At 44.2% G+C, this 24773-nt stretch overlaps 1 protein-coding gene across 2 annotated transcripts in view; it reads right to left on the bottom strand.

Annotated features, from left to right (window-relative positions):
* The window catches only part of LOC106591847 (pituitary adenylate cyclase-activating polypeptide type I receptor), a 116033-nt gene that overhangs the window by 34503 nt on the left and 56757 nt on the right, over nt 1-24773 (bottom strand). For both annotated transcript variants that reach the window (XM_045714366.1, XM_045714367.1), the window contains exons 4-8: nt 20593-20703; nt 20367-20467; nt 16965-17062; nt 2963-3095; nt 2080-2233 (exon numbers count right to left, since the gene is read on the bottom strand). In XM_045714366.1, coding sequence (XP_045570322.1) covers nt 2080-2233; nt 2963-3095; nt 16965-17062; nt 20367-20467; nt 20593-20703 — 597 coding nt within the window. The remainder of the gene's footprint in view (nt 1-2079; nt 2234-2962; nt 3096-16964; nt 17063-20366; nt 20468-20592; nt 20704-24773) is intronic.

Genomic DNA, 24773 nt, shown 5'->3' with positions numbered 1-24773 from the left:
TACTGGGAGTCAAACAGACAGGCCTGGATGAGATCTTTAAGGTCAGGTCCCTCCTCAAGGTACTTGGAGTCCAACAGACAGGCCTGGATGAGATCTTTAAGGTTCCTCCCCAAGGTACTTGGAGTCCAACAGACAGGCCTGGATGAGATCTTTAAGGTCAGGGCCCTCCGAGAGGCTCACAAAATCATTTTAGACCCAAGCCACCCTCTGTACCCGGACTTTGAACTACTCCCCTCTGGGTGTAGGTAGAGGGCAGCCCTCAGCAGGAAAAACACAACTAGACAATAATTTGTGCCAGGTGTGATATCCCTCCTAAATAGCTCAGGCTAATGTTCCTATAGACCCAGTAAGGCCTGCAGGCTAATGTTCCTATCCACCCAGTAAGGCCAGCAGGCTAATGTTCCTATACACCCAGTAAGGCTAACAGGCTAATGTTCCTATCCACCCAGTAAGGCTAGCAGGCTAATGTTCCTATCCACCCAGTAAGGCTAACAGGCTAATGTTCCTATAGACCCAGTAAGGCCAGCAGGCTAATGTTCCTATCCACCCAGTAAGGCCAGCAGGCTAATGTTCCTATACACCCAGTAAGGCCAGCAGGCTAATGTTCCTATCCACCCAGTAAGGCCAGCGGGCTAATGTTCCTATACACCCAGTAAGGCCAGCAGGCTAATGTTCCTATCCACCCAGTAAGGCCAGCAGGCTAATGTTCCTATAGACCCAGTAAGGCCAGCAGGCTAATGTTCCTATCCACCCAGTAAGGCTATCAGGCTAATGTTCCTATCCACCCAGTAAGGCCAGCAGGCTAATGTTCCTATCCACCCAGTAAGGCCAGCAGGCTAATGTTCCTATAGACCCAGTAAGGCTAACAGGCTAATGTTCCTATCCACCCAGTAAGGCCAGCAGGCTAATGTTCCTATCGACCCAGTAAGGCCAGCAGGCTAATGTTCCTATCACCACCCAGTAAGGCTAGCAGGCTAATGTTCCTATCCACCCAGTAAGGCTAGCAGGCTAATGTTCCTATCCACCCAGTAAGGCTAGCAGGCTAATGTTCCTATACACCCAGTAAGGCTAGCAGGCTAATGTTCCTATCCACCCAGTAAGGCCAGCAGGCTAATGTTCCTATCCACCCAGTAAGGCCAGCAGGCTAATGTTCCTATCCACCCAGTAAGGCCAGCAGGCTAATGTTCCTATAGACCCAGTAAGGCCAGCAGGCTAATGTTCCTATCGACCCAGTAAGGCCAGCAGGCTAATGTTCCTATCCAACCAGTAAGGCCAGCAGGCTAATGTTCCTATCCACCCAGTAAGGCTAACAGGCTAATGTTCCTATCCAACCAGTAAGGCCAGCAGGCTAATGTTCCTATCCAACCAGTAAGGTCAGCAGGCTAGTCTTTTTTAAATGTTTTATTGTTATGTAACTGTTATGAAAGTTGTATTTTCAATTTTGTTTTGTTTTTAAACGCCACTTTAAACGTGTACATGACACTGTAAACAAAATTTCCTCATGGGGACAATAAAGTCAGTAAGTAAGATAAGGGCAGTGACATTGGGTTCAACCAGCAGATAAGGGCAGTGACATTGGGTTCAACCAGCAGATAAGGGCAGTGACATTGGGTTCAACCAGCAGATAAGGGACATGACATTGGGTTCAACCAGCAGATAAGGGACATGACATTGGGTTCAACCAGCAGATAAGGGACATGACATTGGGTTCAACCAGCAGATAAGGGACATGACATTGGGTTCAACCAGCAGATAAGGGCAGTGACATTGTAATTATTACATTTTAGTAATTTAACAGACGCTGTTATCTAGAGGGACTTACAGGAGCAATTATGGTTAAGTGCCTTGCTCAAGAGCCTATCGGCAGATTAATCAAAGAGTCGAGTCGGGAATTCAAACCAGCGACCTTTCGGTTGTTGGCCCAAACACTCTTAACCTCAAGGCTGCCTGCCACCCTGTAATAATGGACCAGGAACAAAGCCAACCAGGAACCAAAAGCTGTAACAGCCAATCTTCAGAAAAACGTAGCTGTGGGCTAGCAGAGATCAAACCCAGTTGGTAGCAATTTATTCTACTCACCCCATCCTACCACGGTGTACCAGTAGAAGTATCGTCTCTCTGGGAAGAAGGTTTGGACCAGCAGGGTGAAGAGGTACAGGCCTTCGATGAACAGCCAGAAGTAGTTGGACATCACACAGTAGTGGAATAATACCATCACTGCTTTACACTCCACCTAGTGGACACATACAGTATAACAGCCTCACTGCTTTACACTCCACCTAGTGGACACATACAGTATAACACCCTCACTGCTTTACACTCCACCTAGTGGACACATACAGTATAACACCCTCACTGCTTTACACTACCCGTTACACTCCACCTAGTGGACACATACAGTATAACACCCTCACTGCTTTACACTCCACCTAGTGGACACATACAGTATAACACCATGACTGCTTTACACTCCACCTAGTGGACACATACAGTATAACACCCTCACTGCTTTACACTCCACCTAGTGGACACATACAGTATAACACCATGACTGCTTTACACTCCACCTAGTGGACACATACAGTATAACACCATCACTGCTTTACACTCCACCTAGTGGACACATACAGTATAACACCCTCACTGCTTTATACTCCACCTAGTGGACACATACAGTATAACACCCTCACTGCTTTATACTCCACCTAGTGGACACATACAGTATAACACCATCACTGTGTGTCTGTAACCCACGCTGTGTGTGTGTGTGTAACCCACGGTGTGTGTGTGTAACCCACGGTGTGTGTGTGTGTGTGTGTGTGTGTAACCCACGGTGTGTGTGTGTGTGTAACCCACGGTGTGTGTGTGTGTGTAACCCACGGTGTGTGTGTGTGTGTAACCCACGGTGTGTGTGTGTGTGTGTGTGTGTGTATGTAACCCACGGTGTGTGTGTGTGACCCACGGTGTGTGTGAAGCAGTGGTTTTCATCCTCCTGTGTATAGAGAACCCAGTCCTTGATGAAGACAGACACCGCTCTCAGCATGAAGGAAAAGAACAGGTTCATATGAATATAGTTCCTGGTACAGTGGAGCTTCCTGAGGGAGGAGACAGAGAGAGAGCGAAGCAGGGGTTAAATTGGGCTGGGTCCGGCCGGGTCCGAGACCCGGCCCCTATGATTCCAATGAGAACCAGGCTGAGCTGAGATCTAGTATATTTTCATTACTTTAATTATCTAATAAAAAAAAATATGGTTTTGTCCACATTTCATTTGACACAGCCAACAACACCAGTAAGCAACAGCAAACTCAGACAACCTCATAGGAGAATATTTCACCTATTCAGTTGTTCAGCCTGTCACATTCAAATGGCTAGAGGTACACAGGGAGAGATATATGGATATGTCCAGTCATGTAGTCTATTCCTACATTCATATGTCCAGTCATGTAGCCTATGGTCAGGGCCGGCCGCAGCCTTTTGGGGCCCAATGCCGTTAAATGCATATGGTCAGGGCCGGCCCCAGCCTTTTGGGGGCCATAAGTGAGAATTGGTTAGGGGGTCCCACCTCACGGGCATAACATTTTAGTGGTCAAATTCTTGACAGCAGAGTTCTAAAGATAATTTCCTGCAGTTCTAAAACACATAGAACCAGATGGGTCCATATTAACATTACACACAGAACCAGATGGGTCCATATTAACATTACACACAGAACCAGTTGGGTCCATACTAACATTACACACAGAACCAGATGGGTCCATACAGAACCAGATGGGTCCATATTAACATTAGACACAGAACCAGTTGGGTCCATACTAACATTACATACAGAACCAGATGGGTCCATATTAACATTACATACAGAACCAGATGGGTCCATATTAACATTAGACACAGAACCAGATGGGTCCATATTAACATTAGACACAGAACCAGATGGGTCCAAACTAACATTACATACAGAACCAGATGGGTCCATATTAACATTAGACACAGAACCAGTTGCTGGTCAAACGCACAGACAACACTTCCTGTCCTTTCAAAGCAGGAGGTCAAAGATGCCCTTCACTTCACAGAGCGGTAATACTGGTCGATCCGGAATGTAGAGCGGTAATACTGGTCTATCCGGAATGTAGAGCGGTAATACTGGTCTATCCGGAATGTAGAGCGGTAATACTGGTCTATCCGGAATGTAGAGCGGTAATACTGGTCTATCCGGAATGTAGAGCGGTAATACTGGTCTATCCGGAATGTAGAGCGGTAATACTGGTCTATCCGGAATGTAGAGCGGTAATACTGGTCTATCCGGAATGTAGAGCGGTAATACTGTTCTATCCGGAATGTAGAGCGGTAATACTGGTCTATCCGGAATGTAGAGCGGTAATACTGGTCTATCCGGAATGTAGAGCGGTAATACTGGTCTATCCGGAATGTAGAGCGGTAATACTGGTCTATCCGGAATGTAGAGCGGTAATACTGGTCTATCCGGAATGTAGAGCGGTAATACTGGTCTATCCGGAATGTAGAGCGGTAATACTGGTCTATCCGGAATGTAGAGCGGTAATACTGGTCTATCTGGAATGTAGAGCGGTAATACTGGTCTGGAATGTAGAGCGGTAATATTACCCAAACATTACATGATCATTGCATCCTTGACTACTCTAGTTACTAACTCTACATTTTCGCATATATGACAAAATCCCCAGTTTTTTCTCATCTGTTTTCACATACCTAGCTAACAACAATCATTCCCACAACTTTAGAGAACGTTCCCTTTAGATTCTCATTAGGTCATTAACTTTGGTTTTCATAGGAATGTTCCTGAGATGTGCAAGGAATGTTTCCAAGAGACCGTTCGCTTAATGTTGAATAGAATTTCCCCAGAATGTGGTTACCATGTTTTCAGAAGAGATATTAATGTTATAGACAACTTAAAATGAGAATGCTGCAAGAACATTCATGTGTCCAGTTCTCAGTGGGTTAGGAGAATATTCCATCCAAGTCCCACCAAACATACACAGAACATGGTTTCCATGGTTTCAGAATGCATTACACATGACTTTATTATTCCTGAGCCAATCAAGACCCTGATTGGTGAACTACTGCTCCTGTCATAGCTCTTTGTCTGTTGTCAAGGATACACACACACACACAGTGCTTTTAACATAGTGTTTTTCAACTGTTCATTTATACAGTAATTATTATACAACATGTCCTCTCCTGGGATTTGAACTCACAACCTCTTGGTTCATGGCATTCACGTCTTCCTGTTACGCCTCCATGTTTGTCAGGTATCAATTCATCTGACTATTCTCTCATCATTGATTTTATTAAGGTATTTCAGCAATTTAAGGGTTTTCTGTATAGTTGTGTAATGTTTGTGGGGCACATTAACCTGTTTTAATGTTACTCCTGAATCACTAGGATCAATAAAAGTTGCAATGAGTTAATGTGCCAAGAATGTGCAAAGCTGTCATCAAGGCAAAGGGTGGCTACTTTGAAGAATCTCAAATATGAAATACATTTTGATTTGTTTAACACTTTTTTTGGTTACTACATGATTCCATATGTGTTATTTCATAGTTTTGATGTTTTCACTATTATTCTACAATGTAGAAAATAGTAAAAATAAAGAAAAACCCTGGAATGAGAAGGTGTGTCCAAACTGTTGACTGGTACTGTATATATTATATATATATATATACAGCACATTCAGAAAGTATTCAGACCCCTTGATTCGTTTCTACATTTTATTATGTTACAGCCTTATTCTGTAATGATGTCAGTGATCACTGTGCAATTGCTTGCGTTAGAAATACAAAAATGACCAAAGCCAAACTCGGTTATATTTTTAAAAGACATTTTAGACAGTTTGATGAACAAGCGTTCTTATATGATCTGTACCATAATATTGACAGAGTAAGTTTGATTCCCGATGTTGACACTGCCTGGGACTATATTTATATGACATTTGTGTTGATGTGTGATAAGCATGCCCCTGTGAAGAAATTTAGAATTAGGTGGAAGGGACAATCCCTGGTTTTCAGATAACTTGGCAGAATTAATTAGAAAGAGAAATATCTCTTGGGGCTCAAGCTAGACATACAAATGCTCATGTTGACTGGGCCTCCTTCAGAGCGCTAAGAAACAAATTCACAGGATTGATCAGGAAGTCCAAATCAGATGACTATTTAGATGCAGTCACAGAGAACCTAAACAACCCTACCAAGTTCTGGAAGCTAATCAAATCAGATGACTATTTAGATGCAGTCACAGAGAACCTAAACAACCCTACCAGGTTCTGGAAGCTAATCAAATCAGATGACTATTTAGATGCAGTCACAGAGAACCTAAACAACCCTACCAAGTTCTGGAAGCTAATCAAATCAGATGACTATTTAGATGCAGTCACAGAGAACCTAAACAACCCTACCAGGTTCTGGAAGCTAATCAAATCAGATGACTATTTAAATACAGTCACAGAGAACCTAAACAACCCTACCAGGTTCTGGAAGCTAATCAAATCAGATGACTATTTAGATGCAGTCACAGAGAACCTAAAGAACCCTACCAGGTTCTGGAAGCTAATCAAATCAGATGACTATTTAAATACAGTCACAGAGAACCTAAACAACCCTACCAGGTTCTGGAAGCTAATCAAATCAGATGACTATTTAAATACAGTCACAGAGAACCTAAAGAACCCTACCAGGTTCTGGAAGCTAATCAAATCAGTGTCAGGTTCTAATGTCTCCTCTGGCCTTCCTGACCATTTAATGATGGATTCTAATGAAGTGAAGGATAAAGCCGATACTGTAGGGGTTTTTAACAAGCACTTCATATCTGCTGGTTCAGTTTTTGATAATGGTGTGGTCCCAGCTGATGTCCTCCTGCTAAAGGGTGGAGATCCCTCAGATGCTAATAACTACCGTCTTCTCTCTAATCTCCCTATCCTGGACAAAGTCTATGAACCCCTAGTGAACTCCCTATCCTGGACAAAGTCTATGAATCCCTATTGAACTCCCTATCCATGTAAAGTAACCAGCTGTCCCTCTCATGATATCAGGCCTAGCCATGTAAAGTAACCAGCTGTCCCTCTCATGATATCAGGCCTAGCCATGTAAAGTCAGGTGGGAAAACGATAAATACCAGATTACAATAACAACTGGTCCATTAAACATTTTCCCAGATCTGTGCCTCGAGACAATCCTGTCTCTCAACGGACAATTCCTTTGACGTCATGGCTTGGTTTTTTCTCTGACATGTACTGTGAACTGTGGGACCTTATATAGACCGGTGTGTGCCTTTCCAAATCTTTTCCAATTCATTGAATTCACAACAGTTGGACTCCAATCATGTTTGTAGAAACATCTCAAGGATAATCAATGGACGGATTCACCTGAGCTCAATTTTTAGTCTCATAGCAACGGTTCTGAATACTTATGTAAATAAGGTATTGTTGTGTATATATTTTATTTAATCCATTTTCAAATGTTTTATTTTTTTATTTAACCAGGAAATCTCTTTTTTTCAAGGGAGACCTGGCCAAGAAGGCAGCAACAATCAGTATATTACAGAATTAAAACATACAACAACATGATCCAGCCTAAAAAAGCATTTACACTCCTCCGTAACAGTCTCCCATCAATATTTTAAATTCATTCAGTGGCACTAACATATCTGGATGAAGCATGGATTGTAGACTATTCCATGCCTCTGGTGGACAAGAAGAGAAGGCAGTCTTCCCTAATACTGTAAATGTCCTGGGGACTTGAAGTAGCAACCAGCTAGCAGACCGGGTATGGTAACATAGCAACCTCCTAGCAGACTGGGTATGGTAACATAGCAACCTCCTAGCAGACTGGGTATGGTAACATAGCAACCGCCTAGCAGACTGGGTATGGTAACATAGCAACCTCCTAGCAGACTGGGTATGGTAACATAGCAACCGCCTAGCAGACCGGGTATGGTAACACAGCAACCGCCTAGCAGACCGGGTATGGTAACATAGCAACCGCCTAGCAGACCGGGTATGGTAACACAGCAACCGCCTAGCAGACCGGGTATGGTAACATAGCAACCACCTAGCAGACCGGGTATGGTAACATAGCAACCGCCTAGCAGACCGGGTATGGTAACATAGCAACCACCTAGCAGACCGGGTATGGTAACATAGCAACCACCTAGCAGACCAGGTATGGTAACATAGCAACCGCCTAGCAGACCAGGTATGGTAACACAGCAACCGCCTAGCAGACCGGGTATGGTAACATAGCAACCACCTAGCAGACCGGGTATGGTAACATAGCAACCACCTAGCAGACCGGGTATGGTAACATAGCAACCGCCTAGCAGACCAGGTATGGTAACATAGCAACCGCCTAGCAGACCGGGTATGGTAACACAGCAACCGCCTAGCAGACCGGGTATGGTAACATAGCAACCGCCTAGCAGACCAGGTATGGTAACTGCTGGTGGTGAAGGAGCCCAGACTATAGAGGTAAAGAGGGAGTTTACCCAAAAGGCCTTTGTGGATGAACACATACAAATGTATCTTTCTGCGCATATAAAGTGAAGTCCAACCTACAATTTGGTACAATGTGCAATTGTGGGTGAGTGACTTGGCATTTGTAATAAAGCTCAAGGATGCATGATAAACAGAGTCCTGTCTCTGGTAGACAGAGGAGGCTGTATGATAAACAGAGTCCAGTCTCTGGTAGACAGAGGAGGCTGCATGATAAACAGAGTCCAGTCTCTGGTAGACAGAGGAGGCTGTATGATAAACAGAGTCCAGTCTCTGGTAGACAGAGGAGGCTGTATGATAAACAGAGTCCAGTCTCTGGTAGACAGAGGAGGCTGTATGATAAACAGAGTCCAGTCTCTATAAGACAGAGGAGGCTGTATGATAAACAGAGTCCAGTCTCTATAAGACAGAGGAGGCTGTATGATAAACAGAGTCCAGTCTCTATAAGACAGAGGAGGCTGTATGATAAACAGAGTCCAGTCTCTGGTAGACAGAGGAGGCTGTATGATAAACAGAGTCCAGTCTCTGGTAGACAGAGGAGGCTGTATGATAAACAGAGTCCAGTCTCTATAAGACAGAGGAGGCTGTATGATAAAACAGAGTCCAGTCTCTGTAAGACAGAGGAGGCTGTATGATAAAACAGAGTCCAGTCTCTGGTAGACAGAGGAGGCTGTATGATAAACAGAGTCCAGTCTCTGGTAGACAGAGGAGGCTGTATGATAAACAGAGTCCAGTCTCTATAAGACAGAGGAGGCTGCATGATAAACAGAGTCCAGTCTCTGGTAGACAGAGGAGGCTGTATGATAAACAGAGTCCAGTCTCTATAAGACAGAGGAGGCTGTATGATAAACAGAGTCCAGTCTCTATAAGACAGAGGAGGCTGTATGATAAACAGAGTCCAGTCTCTATAAGACAGAGGAGGCTGTATGATAAACAGAGTCCAGTCTCTGGTAGACAGAGGAGGCTGTATGATAAACAGAGTCCAGTCTCTGGTAGACAGAGGAGGCTGCATGATAAACAGAGTCCAGTCTCTGGTAGACAGAGGAGGCTGTATGATAAACAGAGTCCAGTCTCTCTAAGACAGAGGAGGCTGTATGATAAACAGAGTCCAGTCTCTATAAGACAGAGGAGGCTGTATGATAAACAGAGTCCAGTCTCTATAAGACAGAGGAGGCTGTATGATAAACAGAGTCCAGTCTCTGGTAGACAGAGGAGGCTGTATGATAAACAGAGTCCAGTCTCTGGTAGACAGAGGAGGCTGCATGATAAACAGAGTCCAGTCTCTGGTAGACAGAGGAGGCTGTATGATAAACAGAGTCCAGTCTCTGGTAGACAGAGGAGGCTATATGATAAACAGAGTCCAGTCTCTATAAGACAGAGGAGGCTGTATGATAAACAGAGTCCAGTCTCTGGTAGACAGAGGAGGCTGTATGATAAACAGAGTCCAGTCTCTATAAGACAGAGGAGGCTGTATGATAAACAGAGTCCAGTCTCTGGTAGACAGAGGAGGCTGTATGATAAACAGAGTCCAGTCTCTATAAGACAGAGGAGGCTGTATGATAAACAGAGTCCAGTCTCTATAAGACAGAGGAGGCTGTATGATAAACAGAGTCCAGTCTCTGGTAGACAGAGGAGGCTGTATGATAAACAGAGTCCAGTCTCTGGTAGACAGAGGAGGCGGCATGATAAACAGAGTCCAGTCTCTGGTAGACAGAGGAGGCTGTATGATAAACAGAGTCCAGTCTCTCTAAGACAGAGGAGGCTGTATGATAAACAGAGTCCAGTCTCTATAAGACAGAGGAGGCTGTATGATAAACAGAGTCCAGTCTCTATAAGACAGAGGAGGCTGTATGATAAACAGAGTCCAGTCTCTGGTAGACAGAGGAGGCTGTATGATAAACAGAGTCCAGTCTCTGGTAGACAGAGGAGGCTGCATGATAAACAGAGTCCAGTCTCTGGTAGACAGAGGAGGCTGTATGATAAACAGAGTCCAGTCTCTGGTAGACAGAGGAGGCTATATGATAAACAGAGTCCAGTCTCTATAAGACAGAGGAGGCTGTATGATAAACAGAGTCCAGTCTCTGGTAGACAGAGGAGGCTGTATGATAAACAGAGTCCAGTCTCTGTAAGACAGAGGAGGCTGTATGATAAACAGAGTCCAGTCTCTGGTAGACAGAGGAGGCTGTATGATAAACAGAGTCCAGTCTCTGGTAGACAGAGGAGGCTACATGCATATACAACAAGTCACCATAATCAATTACAGAGAGAAAAGTGTCCTGAACAAGCTTCTGTCTAGCCATAAGCGGGAAGCAAGCCTTATTACAAAAATAAAAACCCAATTTACATTGAAGCTTTGTCACAAGATTATCCACATGCACTTCTCATCCAACCATATACCTGGATATTTGTAGGATGACACTTTTTAAATGGATAAGCCACCAGATGTGACAATGCTAACGTTCTCTGGCAGAGTTCTAGCTCTGGTAAAGGTCATGAATTTAGTTTTTTCTACATTCAAGACCAGTTTGAGACCATAAAGGGAGGCCTGCAGTGACTGAAAAGCAGTCTGGAGCTCTTCAACAGCTTGAACCAGAGAAGGAGCACATGAATATATGACTGTATCATCTGCATATAGATGTGACTTTGCTGGTTGCATCCCATTTCCCAAATCATTAATACAAAGGGAGAACAACACAGGAGCTAAAATGGAACCCTGGGGGACACCTCTATTAATCTCTAGAAAGCTAGACTTGTGATTGTCAGTATATACACATTGTGTTCTGTCAGAAAGATAGTTCCAAAACCAATTTACTGCCCCTTCACTGAGACCAATGTTACTGAGACTAGCTAGCAACAATTCATGGTCAACTGAATCAAAGGCCTTTTGATCAATCCACAAACAGAGCAGCACGATGTTGCTTTTTATATCAAGTGCATTAATGATGTCGTTTGCCACTGCCATAGCTGCAGTTGTGGTGCTGTGCCCCGACCTAAAGCCAGACTAAACCCCGCTCAGTATGTTCTCCTCAATTAAGATGTTTTTAACTGTGATGTTCACTAGGGATTCATAGACTTTGTCCAGGATAGAGGGAGTTCACTAGGGCGCAGGTCCTAATCCAGGCACTTGTCATCTCCCGTCTGGATTACTGTTGGCGGGGCTCCCTGCCTGTGCCATTAAACCCCTACAACTCATCCAGAACGCCGCAGCCCGTCTGGTGTTCAACCTTCCCAAGTTCTCTCACGTCACCCCGCTCCTCCGCTCTCTCCACTGGCTTCCAGTTGAAGCTCGCATCTGCTACAAGACCATGGTGCTTGCCTACGGAGCTGTGATTTTACATCTTTAAATCACCCAGTGAAAGGTAAAGGGTTATTTCTCAGCGATGAGACAAGACTGTAACTAGCATTTGGATACCACAAAATTGGGGAGAAAAAGGGGTAATATATATATATATACTGCTCAAAAAAATAAAGGGAACACTTAAACAACACAATGTAACTCCAAGTCAATCACACTTCTGTGAAATCAAACTGTCCACTTAGGAAGCAACACTGATTGACAATAAATTTCACATGCTGTTGTGCAAATGGAATAGACAACAGGTGGAAATTATAGGCAATTAGCAAGACACCCCCAATAAAGGAGTGGTTCTGCAGGTGGGGACCACAGACCACTTCTCAGTTCCTATGCTTCCTGGCTGATGTTTTGGTCACTTTTGAATGCTGGCGGTGCTTTCACTCTAGTGGTAGCATGAGACGGAGTCTACAACCCACACAAGTGGCTCAGGTAGTGCAGCTCATCCAGGATGGCACATCAATGCGAGCTGTGGCAAGAAGGTTTGCTGTGTCTGTCAGCGTAGTGTCCAGAGCATGGAGGCGCTACCAGGAGACAGGCCAGTACATCAGGAGACGTGGAGGAGGCCAACAACCCAGCAGCAGGACCGCTACCTCCGCCTTTGTGCAAGGAGGAGCAGGAGAAGCACTGCCAGAGCCCTGCAAAATGACCTCCAGCAGGCCACAAATGTGCATGTGTCTGCTCAAACGGTCAGAAACAGACTCCATGAGGGTGGTATGAGGGCCCGACGTCCACAGGTGGGGGTTGTGCTTACAGCCCAACACCGTGCAGGACGTTTGGCATTTGCCAGAGAACACCAAGATTGGCAAATTCGCTCCATCCACCAACGCCACGTTGCACCACAGACTGTCCAGGAGTTGGCAGATGCTTTAGTCCAGGTCTGGGAGGAGATCCGTCAGGAGACCATCCGCCACCTCATCAGGAGCATGCCCAGGCGTTGTAGGGAGGTCATACAGGCACGTGGAGGCCACACACACTACTGAGACTCATTTTGACTTGTTTTAAGGACATTACATCAAAGTTGGATCAGCCTGTAGTGTGGTTTTCCACTTTAATTTTGAGTGTGACTCCAAATCCAGACCTCCATGGGTTGATAAATTGGATTTCCATTGATCATTTTTGTGTGATTTTGTTGTCAGCACATTCAACTATGTAAAGAAAAAAGTATTTAATAAGATTATTTCTTTCATTCAGATCTAGGATGTTTTGTTTAAGTGTTCCCTTTATTTTTTTGAGCACTATATATATATATATATATATATATATAAAAAAAACAAAGGAACATATATATTTTTTTTCTCAGATCAACGCTCTCCTCTCTTTCCGTATTTGAGGAATCATTCTCCTCAAACTCTTTACCCTCAACAATCAGACAAGCATGTGTTTCACTTATTCTGAAAAAGGAAGAAAAAAAACTTCAGTGTGGTTCATATCAATCAATCATCAATTTCTTTACTTAATTGAAATATAAAGATACTTTCTGTGATTGCCTGCCATTCTGAGTCAGTTCTTCCCTCAATTATCCTTAAAAAAAAAATTGTCATTATTTTTTCAACAAAAGACATCTTTATAATATACTTTATAACCCCTCTTCATCTGACACTCCAGAGATATTGTTATCACTTGATGCGGAGAAGGCGTTTGATCGGGTTGAGTGGGATTATCTGTTTTGGATTCGGTCCCAATTTTATGTCCTGGATCAAAGTCCTTTATTCCTCCTTTACGCCTGCAGTGTGCACAAATATTAACCTTCATCCTATTTCCAACATGGAATAAGACAGGGTTGTCCTCTATCCCCTCAGCTGTTTGCTTTTGCAATTGAGCCTTTAGCCATAACAATATGTGAATAACACCACTACCAAAAGGCATTAGAAGAGGGGAGTTTAGAGCATAAAGTCTCATGCTATGCAGATGACATGATATTATATATGTCTGACCTTTTAACACCAGAGATCCAGGTTCTACTAAAGACAGTTGGTAAATATCTGGGTATAAGGTTCATCTACAAAAAACATGAATTGATGTCTATTAATCCTTCTGACAGGCAAACTTATTTTAGTCATGTGCCCTTCAGAGTCACTACACGGAAACTGTATTTGGGAATTTGAGTCACACACTCAACTTCAACTTTTTCTTTGGGCGGAATGAAGGTATTTCCTACGTTTTTATACTCATTTCAAATGTATTACTATCTTTCTGACAAAATATATTTTTTATTTCCATAGATAAACTGATATCTGCTTTTATCTGGAATAAGAAAAACCCTTGGACACGTAAGAGCGTATTGCAGAGATCTCGTCCCGAAGGTGGTCTAGCATTTCCAAACTTTCAATATTATTACTGGGCAGCTAATATAAGAAAATGGTTGACCTTGGAGATCTCATCCTGTGGCCCCATCTCCTTAGCAGCCTTACTCTGCTCTAAACTAGCTGAGCCTGTTTCTAAATACATTAAAAACCCTAATTGTATGGTTCTTTAATAATGGGGCAGACGATCGCCTTAACTGTTTGCAGATTTTTTGAGAAGGTTTCACAATAGTGTATTTGGAGACAGGCAGTTGGCACCGCAGGAGGCCCCCTCTAAACAGTTCTATGCAGTGGCACCGCAGGAGGCCCCTCTAAACAGTTCTATGGGCAACAGGCTGGTATGTACTACTCTTCTAGCTAGACGTCTTCTCTACTATTTAAGTGGAAGGGTCGGTTTCCTCCTACTTTTAACCATTAGAAAAAGGAAGCTGTGCAACATTGCCATTTTCACAACTCCAAAAACCAACACAAATTAGAATTTGTATCATTATTTTATTAGTACTTTTTGTTTTATTATATCTTTGTATTTTTTTTTTTTTTTTTACTATTTGGTTATATTACTCATGCCGCTTTAAGTCTGGTTTTGGGGTGGGGCTCTGTTAGAGCATGGGGGGTTGGATAGGGGATCTGGGTGTTCTGTTAGAGCATGGGGGGTTGGGGGGGTTGATAGGGGATCTGGGTGTTCTGTCTTATCTGTATAATCATAAAAAATTCCAACTTAAAATTAAAAACACTAACAACTTGACGGGTAAGTTTAGGAATTAATTCCGAGAGTTTAAGTTAACCTGTTAGGGCTAGGGGGCAGTATTGACACGGCTGGATAAAAAAACATACCCGATTTAATCTGGTTACCACTCCTACCCAGTAACTAGAATATGCATATACTTATTACATATGGATAGAAAACACCCTAAATTTTCTAAAACTGTTTGAATGGTGTCTGAGTATAACAGAACTCATTTGGCAGGCAAAACCCTGAGACATTTTCTGACAGGAAGTGGATACCTGATGTGTTGTATTACCTTTAAACCTATCCCATTGAAAAACACAGGGGCTGAGGAATATTTTGGCACTTCCTATTGCTTCCACTAGATGTCACCAGCCTTTACAAAGTGTTTTGAGTCTTCTGGAGGGAGATCTGACCGAACAAGAGCCATGGAACGATGATGGCCCATTAGACATCATCTAGTTCATGTTGGGTACCCTCGTTCATGTTGGGTACCCTCGTTCATGTTGGGTACCCTCGTTCATGTTGGGTACCCTCGTTCCAATACGTTATAAAAAAGAGTATGCATTCGTCCACCTTGAATATTATTCATGTTCTGGTTAAAAAAGGCCCTAATGATTTATGCTATACAACGTTTGACATGTTTGAACGAACGTAAATATATTTTTTCCCCTCGTTCATGACGAGAAGTCCGGCTGGCTTAGATCATGTGCTAACAAGACGGAGATTTTTGGACATAAATTATGAGCTTTTTTGAACAAAACTACATTCGTTATGGACCTGTGATACCTGGAAGTGACATCTGATGAAGAGAATCAAAGGTAATGGATTATTTACATAGTATTTTCGATTTTAGATCTCCCCAACATGACGTCTAGTCTGTATCGCAACGCGTATTTTTCTGGGCGCAGTGCTCAGATTATTGCAAAGTGTGATTTCCCAGTAAGGTTATTTTTAAATCTGGCAAGTTGATTGCGTTCAAGAGATGTAAATCTATAATTCTTTAAATGACAATATAATATTTTACCAATGTTTTCTAATTTTAATTATTTAATTTGTGATGCTGACTTGACTGCCGGTTATTGGAGGGAAACGATTTCCTCAACATCAATGCCATAGTAAAACGCTGTTTTTGGATATAAATATGAACTTGATAGAACTAAAAATGCATGCATTGTCTAACATAATGTCCTAGGAGTGTCATCTGATGGAGATTGTAAAAGGTTAGTGCATCATTTTAGCTGGTTTTATGGTTTTGGTGACCCTGTCTTTGAATTGACAAAACATTACACACAACTCTTGTAAATGTACTGTCCTAACATACTCTAAATTTATGCTTTCGCCGTAAAACCTTTTTGAAATCGTAAAACGTGGTTAGATTAAGGAGATGTTTATCTTTCAAAGGGTGTAAAATAGTTGTATGTTTGAAAAATTTGAATTTTGACATTTATTTGGATTCAAATTTGCCGCTCTTGAAATGCACCTGCTGTTGATGGAGTGCACCACGGGTGGCATGCTAGCGTCCCACCTAGCCCATAGAGGTTAAATAGTTTGGGAAAGGCAAAAACATTTAAATACGCCATCCCTGTCTAAAACACCCTAGCAAGCAAAAAGCCTACTCTATGGTAATGGTGCTAACCGATGCCCCCTAGTGGCAACCTGCACAGTAGAGTCATGGAGGTGGAGAGAGACCAGATCTAACCTGAACCTGCAGAGTAGAGTCATGGAGGTGGAGAGAGACCAGATCTAACCTGAACAGTAGAGTCATGGAGGTGGAGAGAGACCAGATCTAACCTGAACAGTAGAGTCATGGAGGTGGAGAGAGACCAGATCTAACCTGAACCTGCAGAGTAGAGTCATGGAGGTGGAGAGAGACCAGATCTAACCTGAACAGTAGAGTCATGGAGGTGGAGAGAGACCAGATCTAACCTGCAGAGTAGAGTCATGGAGGTGGAGAGAGACCAGATCTAACCTGAACAGTAGAGTCATGGAGGTGGAGAGAGACCAGATCTAACCTGAACAGTAGAGTCATGGAGGTGGAGAGAGACCAGATCTAACCTGAACCTGCAGAGTAGAGCCATGGCGGTGGAGAGAGAGACCAGAGAGCTGCTGTATCCTACTGTGTACAGAGCTTTCACAGACGCGTAGTGCATCTCCTGGAAGAGACAGAGAGACAGTGTTATAGTACATGTCCTGGAAGAGACAGAGAGACAGTGTTATAGTACATGTCCTGGAAGAGACAGAGAGACAGTGATATAGAACATGTCCTGGAAGAGACAGAGAAACAGTGATATAGAACATGTCCTGGAAGAGACAGAGAGACAGTGTTATAGTACATGTCCTGGAAGAGACAGAGAGACAGTGATATAGTACATGTCCTGGAAGAGACAGAGAGACAGTGTTATAGTACATGTCCTGGAAGAGACAGAGAGACAGTGTTATAGTACATGTCCTGGAAGAGACAGAGAGACAGTGTTATAGTGCATGTCCTGGAAGAGACAGAGAGACAGTGATATAGTACATGTCCTGGAAGAGACAGAGAGACAGTGATATAGAACATGTCCTGGAAGAGACAGAGAGACAGTGTTATAGTACATGTCCTGGAAGAGACAGAGAGACAGTTATAGTACATGTCCTGGAAGAGACAGAGAGACAGTGTTATAGTACATGTCCTGGAAGAGACAGAGAGACAGTGTTATAGTGCATGTCCTGGAAGAGACAGAGAGACAGTGTTATAGTACATGTCCTGGAAGAGACAGAGAGACAGTTATAGTACATGTCCTGGAAGAGACAGAGAGACACTGTTATAGTACATAGTATTTGTTATGCATGAGAGAGACATTTTTTGTGAAACAAACAAGAAATAAGACAAAAAAAAACTGAAAACTTGAGCGTGCATAACTATTCACCCCCCAAAGTCAATACTTTGTAGAGCCACCTTTTGCAGCAGTTACAGCTGCAAGTCTCTTGGGGTATGTCTCTATAAGCTTGGCACATCTAGCCACTGGGATTTTTGCCCATTCTTCAAGGCAAAACTGCTCCAGCTCCTTCAAGTTGGATGGGTTCCGCTGGTGTACAGCAATCTTTAAATTGGATTGAGGTCTGGGCTTTGACTTGGCCATTCCAAGACATTTAAATGTTTCCCATTAAACCACTTGAGTGTTGCTTTAGCAGCATGCTTAGGGTCATTGTCCTGCTGGAAGATGAACCTCCGTCCCAGTCTCAAATCTCTGGAAGATTGAAACAGGTTTCCTTCAAGAATTTCCCTGTATTTAGCGCCATCCCTTCAATTCTGACCAGTTTCCCAATCCCTGCCGATGAAAAACATCCCCACAGCATGATGCTGCCACCACCATGCTTCACTGTGGGGATGGTGTTCTTGGGGTGATGTGAGGTGTTGGGTTTGCGCCAGACATAGCATTTTCCTTGATGGCCAAAAAGCAAAATTTGTGTCTCATCTGACAGAGTACCTTCTTCCATATGTCTGGGGAGTCTCCCACATGCCTTTTGGAGAACACCAAACATGTTTGCTTATTTTCTTTCTGGCCACTCTTCCGTAAAGCCCAGCTCTGTGGAGTGCACGGCTTAAAGTGGTCCTATGAACAGATACTCCAATCTCCGCTGTGGAGGTTTGCAGCTCTGGTCTCTTTGTTACCTCTCTGATTAATGCCCTCCTTGCCTGGTCCGTGAGTTTTGGTGGGCGGCCCTCTCTTGGCAGGTTTGTTGTGGTGCCATATTCTTTCCATGTTATAATAATGGATTTAATGGTGCTCCATTGGATGTTCAAAGTTTCTGATATATTTATATATATGTTTTTATACAAAGTTTCTGATCAGTACTTCTCCACAACTTTTTCCATGACCTGCTTGGTGGTGCCCCTTGCTTGGTGGTGCCCCTTGCTTGGTGGTGCCCCTTGGTCTTCGTGGTGCCCCTTGCTTGGTGGTGCCCCTTGCTTGGTGGTGCCCCTTGCTTGGTGGTGCCCCTTGCTTGGTGGTGCCCCTTGCTTGGTGGTGCCCCTTGCTTGGTGGTGCCCCTTGCTTGGTGGTTCCCCTTGCTTGGTGGTGCCCCTTGCTTGGTGGTGCCCCTTGCTTGGTGGTGCCCCTTGCTTGGTGGTGCCCCTTGCTTGGTGGTGCCCCTTGCTTGGTGGTGTTGCAGACTCTGGGGCCTTTCAGAACAGGTGTATACATACTGAGATCATGTGACAGATCATGTGACAATTAGATTGCACACAGGTGGACTTTATTTAACTAATTATGTGACTTCTGAAGGTAATTGGTTGCACCAGATATTATTTAGGGGCTTCATAGCAAAGGGGGTGAATACATATGGACGCACCCCATTTCTGTTTTTTATAATCTTTTGAAACAAGTAATTTTTTTCATTTCACTTCACCAATTTGGACTATTTTGTGTATGTCCATTACACGAAATCCAAATAAAAATCAATTTAAATTACAGGATGTAATGCAACAAAATAGGATAAATGCCAAGGGGGTGAAAACTTTTATAAGGCTCAGTATGTCCTGCAAGAGACAGACACCGTTATAGTACATAGTATATGTCCTGCAAGAGAGACAGCATATCACACGGTTCTACTGTTTGCAGTGTTCAACGGAAGTATAAATTGTGAAAGAATGTCATGTTCTAGGCTCTATAAACTAGGTTTTAGAGGTTCTAGGTTGTTACCTGTCTGGTTCTAGAAGTTAGGTTCTAGGTTCTTACCTGTCTAGTTTGAGAAGTTAGGTTCTAGGTTCTTACCTGTCTGGTTCTAGGTTCTAGAGGTTAGGTTCTAGGTTCTTACCTGTCTAGTTCTAGGTTCTAGAGGTTAGGTTCTATGTTCTTACCTGTCTAGTTCTAGGTTCTAGACGTTAGGTTCTAGGTTCTTACCGGTCTAGTTCTAGAGGTTAGGTTCTTACCTGTCTAGTTCGAGAAGTTAGGTTCTAGGTTCTTACCTGTCTGGTTCTAGGTTCTAGAGGTTAGGTTCTATGTTCTTACCTGTCTAGTTCTAGGTTCTAGATGTTAGGTTCTAGGTTCTTACCGGTCTAGTTCTAGAGGTTAGGTTCTTACCTGTCTAGTTCGAGAAGTTAGGTTCTAGGTTCTTACCTGTCTGGTTCTAGGTTCTAGAGGTTAGGTTCTAGGTTCTTACCGGTCTAGTTCTAGGTTCTAGAGGTTAGGTTCTAGGTTCTTACCTGTCTGGTTCTAGGTTCCAGAGGTTAAGGTTCTAAGTTCTTACCTGTCTGGTTCAGTTCTAAGTTCTTACCTGTCTGGTTTTAGAGGGTAGGTTCTAGGTTCTTACCTGTCTGGTTCTAGGTTCTAGAGGTTAGGTTCTAAGTTCTTACCTGTCTGGTGCTAGGTTTTAGAGGTTAGGTTCTAGGTTCTTACCTGTCTAGTTCTAGGTTCTAGAGGTTAGGTTCTAGGTTCTTACCGGTCTGGTTCTAGGTTTTAATTTCTAGGTTCTTACCGGTCTGGTGGTGTTATCGTCTGACAGACAGGCGTCAATGTAGTGAGGAAATGTTTCTGACCAGCCCTCTGCTGTACAGTTCCTACTGACCCAACCAATCTCTGAAACACACAGTCAACAGACATGTCAATCTACAAAATGCTGTGAACCATAGCACTTCAACCCATATAAACATGCCAAGCCATACCGTTTGAATCACTAGTACGGTAGAAGCCGTGCTACAAACCATCGTCAGGACTCAGGAAGTCGTGGAAGACGTCAGGACATCTGACTGATACCACTTCGCCTACGGCTGCGGCCTGCCAACAAGCCAGGTAATCCCACATCCACGGACAGCCTGCAACACACAGGGCATATTATACCCAGTATCTCATACAGTAGCAGGATCTCTGTCTGGTGGTCTGGATGAAGCCAATTACCTTTTAAAGACCTGAGACGAGCGAAGCACACCGAGCCAGCCAGACAGACAGACAGACCCAGAGCTAACCAATTAAACCTGCCTACACTATCACTCTGAATAACACACACACACACACACACACACACACACACACACACACACACACACACACACACACACACACACACACACACACACACACACACACACACACACACACACACACACACACACACACACACACACAAGTGATAATGCAATCCCTCTTGAGGGGAATGACTAGTGTTTTATCTGAATAATATTTCCGGATTCTGTGTCCAGTATGAAGGAAAGTAGAGGTAGTTTCGGGAGCCAATGCTAACTAGAGTTAGCGCTATGCATATCTGCTAGATACCCATAGACTTCCAGCAATTGGTTAGTGCAACTTCCTGTAACTTCCTTCATACTGGACACAGAGACAAAAAAAGTGGCATCCACAAGTTCATCTGACTCTGGGTCAGTAGATAAAGGATCTCATCTGACTCTGGGTCAGTAGATAAAGGACCTCATCTGACTCTGGGTCAGTAGATAAAGGGCCTCATCTGACTCTGGGTCAGTAGATAAAGGAGTTCATCTGACTCTGGGTCAGTAGATAAAGGGCTTCATCTGACTCTGGGTCAGTAGATAAAGGACCTCATCTGACTCTGGGTCAGTAGATAAAGGACCTCATCTGACTCTGGGTCAGTAGATAAAGGGCCTCATCTGACTCTGGGTCAGTAGATAAAGGGCCTCATCTGACTCTGGGTCAGTAGATAAAGGGCCTCATCTGACTCTGGGTCAGTAGATAAAGGACCTCATCTGACTCTGGGTCAGTAGATAAAGGACCTCATCTGACTCTGGGTCAGTAGATAAAGGACCTCATCTGACTCTGGGTCAGTAGATAAAGGACCTCATCTGACTCTGGGTCAGTAGATAAAGGGCCTCATCTGACTCTGGGTCAGTAGATAAAGGACCTCATCTGACTCTGGGTCAGTAGATAAAGGACCTCATCTGACTCTGGGTCAGTAGATAAAGGGCTTCATCTGACTCTGGGTCAGTAGATAAAGGGCCTCATCTGACTCTGGGTCAGTAGATAAAGGACCTCATCTGACTCTGGGTCAGTAGATAAAGGACCTCATCTGACTCTGGGTCAGTAGATAAAGGGCTTCATCTGACTCTGGGTCAGTAGATAAAGGACCTCATCTGACTCTGGGTCAGTAGATAAAGGACCTCATCTGACTCTGGGTCAGTAGATAAAGGACCTCATCTGACTCTGGGTCAGTAGATAAAGGGCCTCATCTGACTCTGGGTCAGTAGATAAAGGGCCTCATCTGACTCTGGGTCAGTAGATAAAGGGCCTCATCTGACTCTGGGTCAGTAGATAAAGGACCTCATCTGACTCTGGGTCAGTAGATAAAGGGCCTCGCTGCCAATTTCACAGTATTCCTTTAAATGACCATAGAAACAGCATAAAAACAACAAAACCCGACTGACATCCACCACCATGATGCCCTAGAGACTGACATCCACCACCATGATGCCCTAGAGACTGACATCCACCACCATGATGCCCTAGAGACTGACATCCACCACCATGATGCCCTAGAGACTGACATCCACCACCATGATGCCCTAGAGACTGACATCCACCACCATGATGCCCTAGAGACTGACATCCACCACCATGATGCCCTAGAGACTGACATCCACCACCATGATGCCCTAGAGACTGACATCCACCACCATGATGCCCTAGAGACTGACATCCACCACCATGATGCCCTAGAGACTGACATCCACCACCATGATGCCCTAGAGACTGACATCCACCACCATGATGCCCTAGAGACTGACATCCACCACCATGATGCCCTAGAGACTGACATCCACCACCATGATGCCCTAGAGACTGACATCCACCACCATGATGCCCTAGAGACTGACATCCACCACCATGATGCCCTAGAGACTGACATCCACCACCATGATGCCCTAGAGACTGACATCCACCACCATGATGCCCTAGAGACTGACATCCACCACCATGATGCCCTAGAGACTGACATCCACCACCATGATGCCCTAGAGACTGACATCCACCACCATGATGCCCTAGAGACTGACATCCACCACCATGATGCCCTAGAGACTGACATCCACCACCATGATGCCCTAGAGACTGACATCCACCACCATGATGCCCTAGAGACTGACATCCACCACCATGATGCCCTAGAGACTGACATCCACCACCATGATGCCCTAGAGACTGACATCCACCACCATGATGCCCTAGAGACTGACATCCACCACCATGATGCCCTAGAGACTGACATCCACCACCATGATGCCCTAGAGACTGACATCCACCACCATGATGCCCTAGAGACTGACATCCACCACCATGATGCCCTAGAGACTGACATCCACCACCATGATGCCCTAGAGACTGACATCCACCACCATGATGCCCTAGAGACTGACATCCACCACCATGATGCCCTAGAGACTGACATCCACCACCATGATGCCCTAGAGACTGACATCCACCACCATGATGCCCTAGAGACTGACATCCACCACCATGATGCCCTAGAGACTGACATCCACCACCATGATGCCCTAGAGAAGTCTGAGACAGCTGGACTACAGCCAACCTGATACTGTAGCTTTAAGCTGTAGCTCAACCAGACAAGCTAATAAGATAAGTCTGTCCACCATCTCTGCTAAACTCCTCTCTCTCTCTCTCTCTCTCTCTCTCTCTCCTCCAGTCAGTCTGAGGCTGACTGATGTTTCTCCTCCACACTGATGTGTCTGTTGTCAACAGAAACAGAGGCAGAGAGAATGTTGCTTTACAGAGGTATTATAGAGACCTTACAGGAAGACCGTAACACTACCATAGGGACAGGAGAGACGATTACAGTGTACAGGAAGACAGTAACACTACCATAGGGACAGGAGAGACGATTCCAGTGTACAGGAAGACAGTAACACTACCATAGGGGCAGGAGAGATGATTACAGTGTACAGGAAGACAGTAACACTACCATAGGGGCAGGAGAGATGATTACAGTGTACAGGAAGACAGTAACACTACCATAGGGACAGGAGAGATGATTACAGTGTACAGGAAGACAGTAGCACTACCATAGGGACAGGAGAGACGATTACAGTGTACAGGAAGACAGTAACACTACCATAGGGACAGGAGAGATGATTACAGTGTACAGGAAGACAGTAGCACTACCATAGGGACAGGAGAGATGATTACAGTGTACAGGAAGACAGTAAACACTACCATAGGGACAGGAGAGATGATTACAGTGTACAGGAAGACAGTAACACTACCATAGGGACAGGATAGATGATTACAGTGTACAGGAAGACAGTAACACTACCATAGGGACAGGAGAGACGATTACAGTGTACAGGAAGACAGTAACACTACCATAGGGACAGGAGAGATGATTACAGTGTACAGGAAGACAGTAACACTACCATAGGGACAGGAGAGATGATTACAGTGTACAGGAAGACAGTAACACTACCATAGGGACAGGAGAGATGATTACAGTGTACAGGAAGACAGTAGCACTACCATAGGGACAGGAGAGACGATTACAGTGTACAGGAAGACAGTAACACTACCATAGGGACAGGAGAGATGATTACAGTGTACAGGAAGACAGTAACACTACCATAGGGACAGGAGAGATGATTACAGTGTACAGGAAGACAGTAACACTACCATAGGGACAGGAGAGATGATTACAGTGTACAGGAAGACAGTAACACTACCATAGGGACAGGAGAGATGATTACAGTGTACAGGAAGACAGTAGCACTACCATAGGGACAGGAGAGATGATTACAGTGTACAGGAAGACAGTAAACACTACCATAGGGACAGGAGAGATGATTACAGTGTACAGGAAGACAGTAACACTACCATAGGGACAGGATAGATGATTACAGTGTACAGGAAGACA

This window comes from Salmo salar, chromosome ssa03, assembly GCF_905237065.1.
Source record: "Salmo salar chromosome ssa03, Ssal_v3.1, whole genome shotgun sequence".
Classification (NCBI taxonomy): Eukaryota; Metazoa; Chordata; class Actinopteri; order Salmoniformes; family Salmonidae; genus Salmo; species Salmo salar.
The sequence above is the reverse complement of the archived record's forward strand: the minus strand, read 5'-3'. Positions and strand labels throughout refer to the sequence as shown.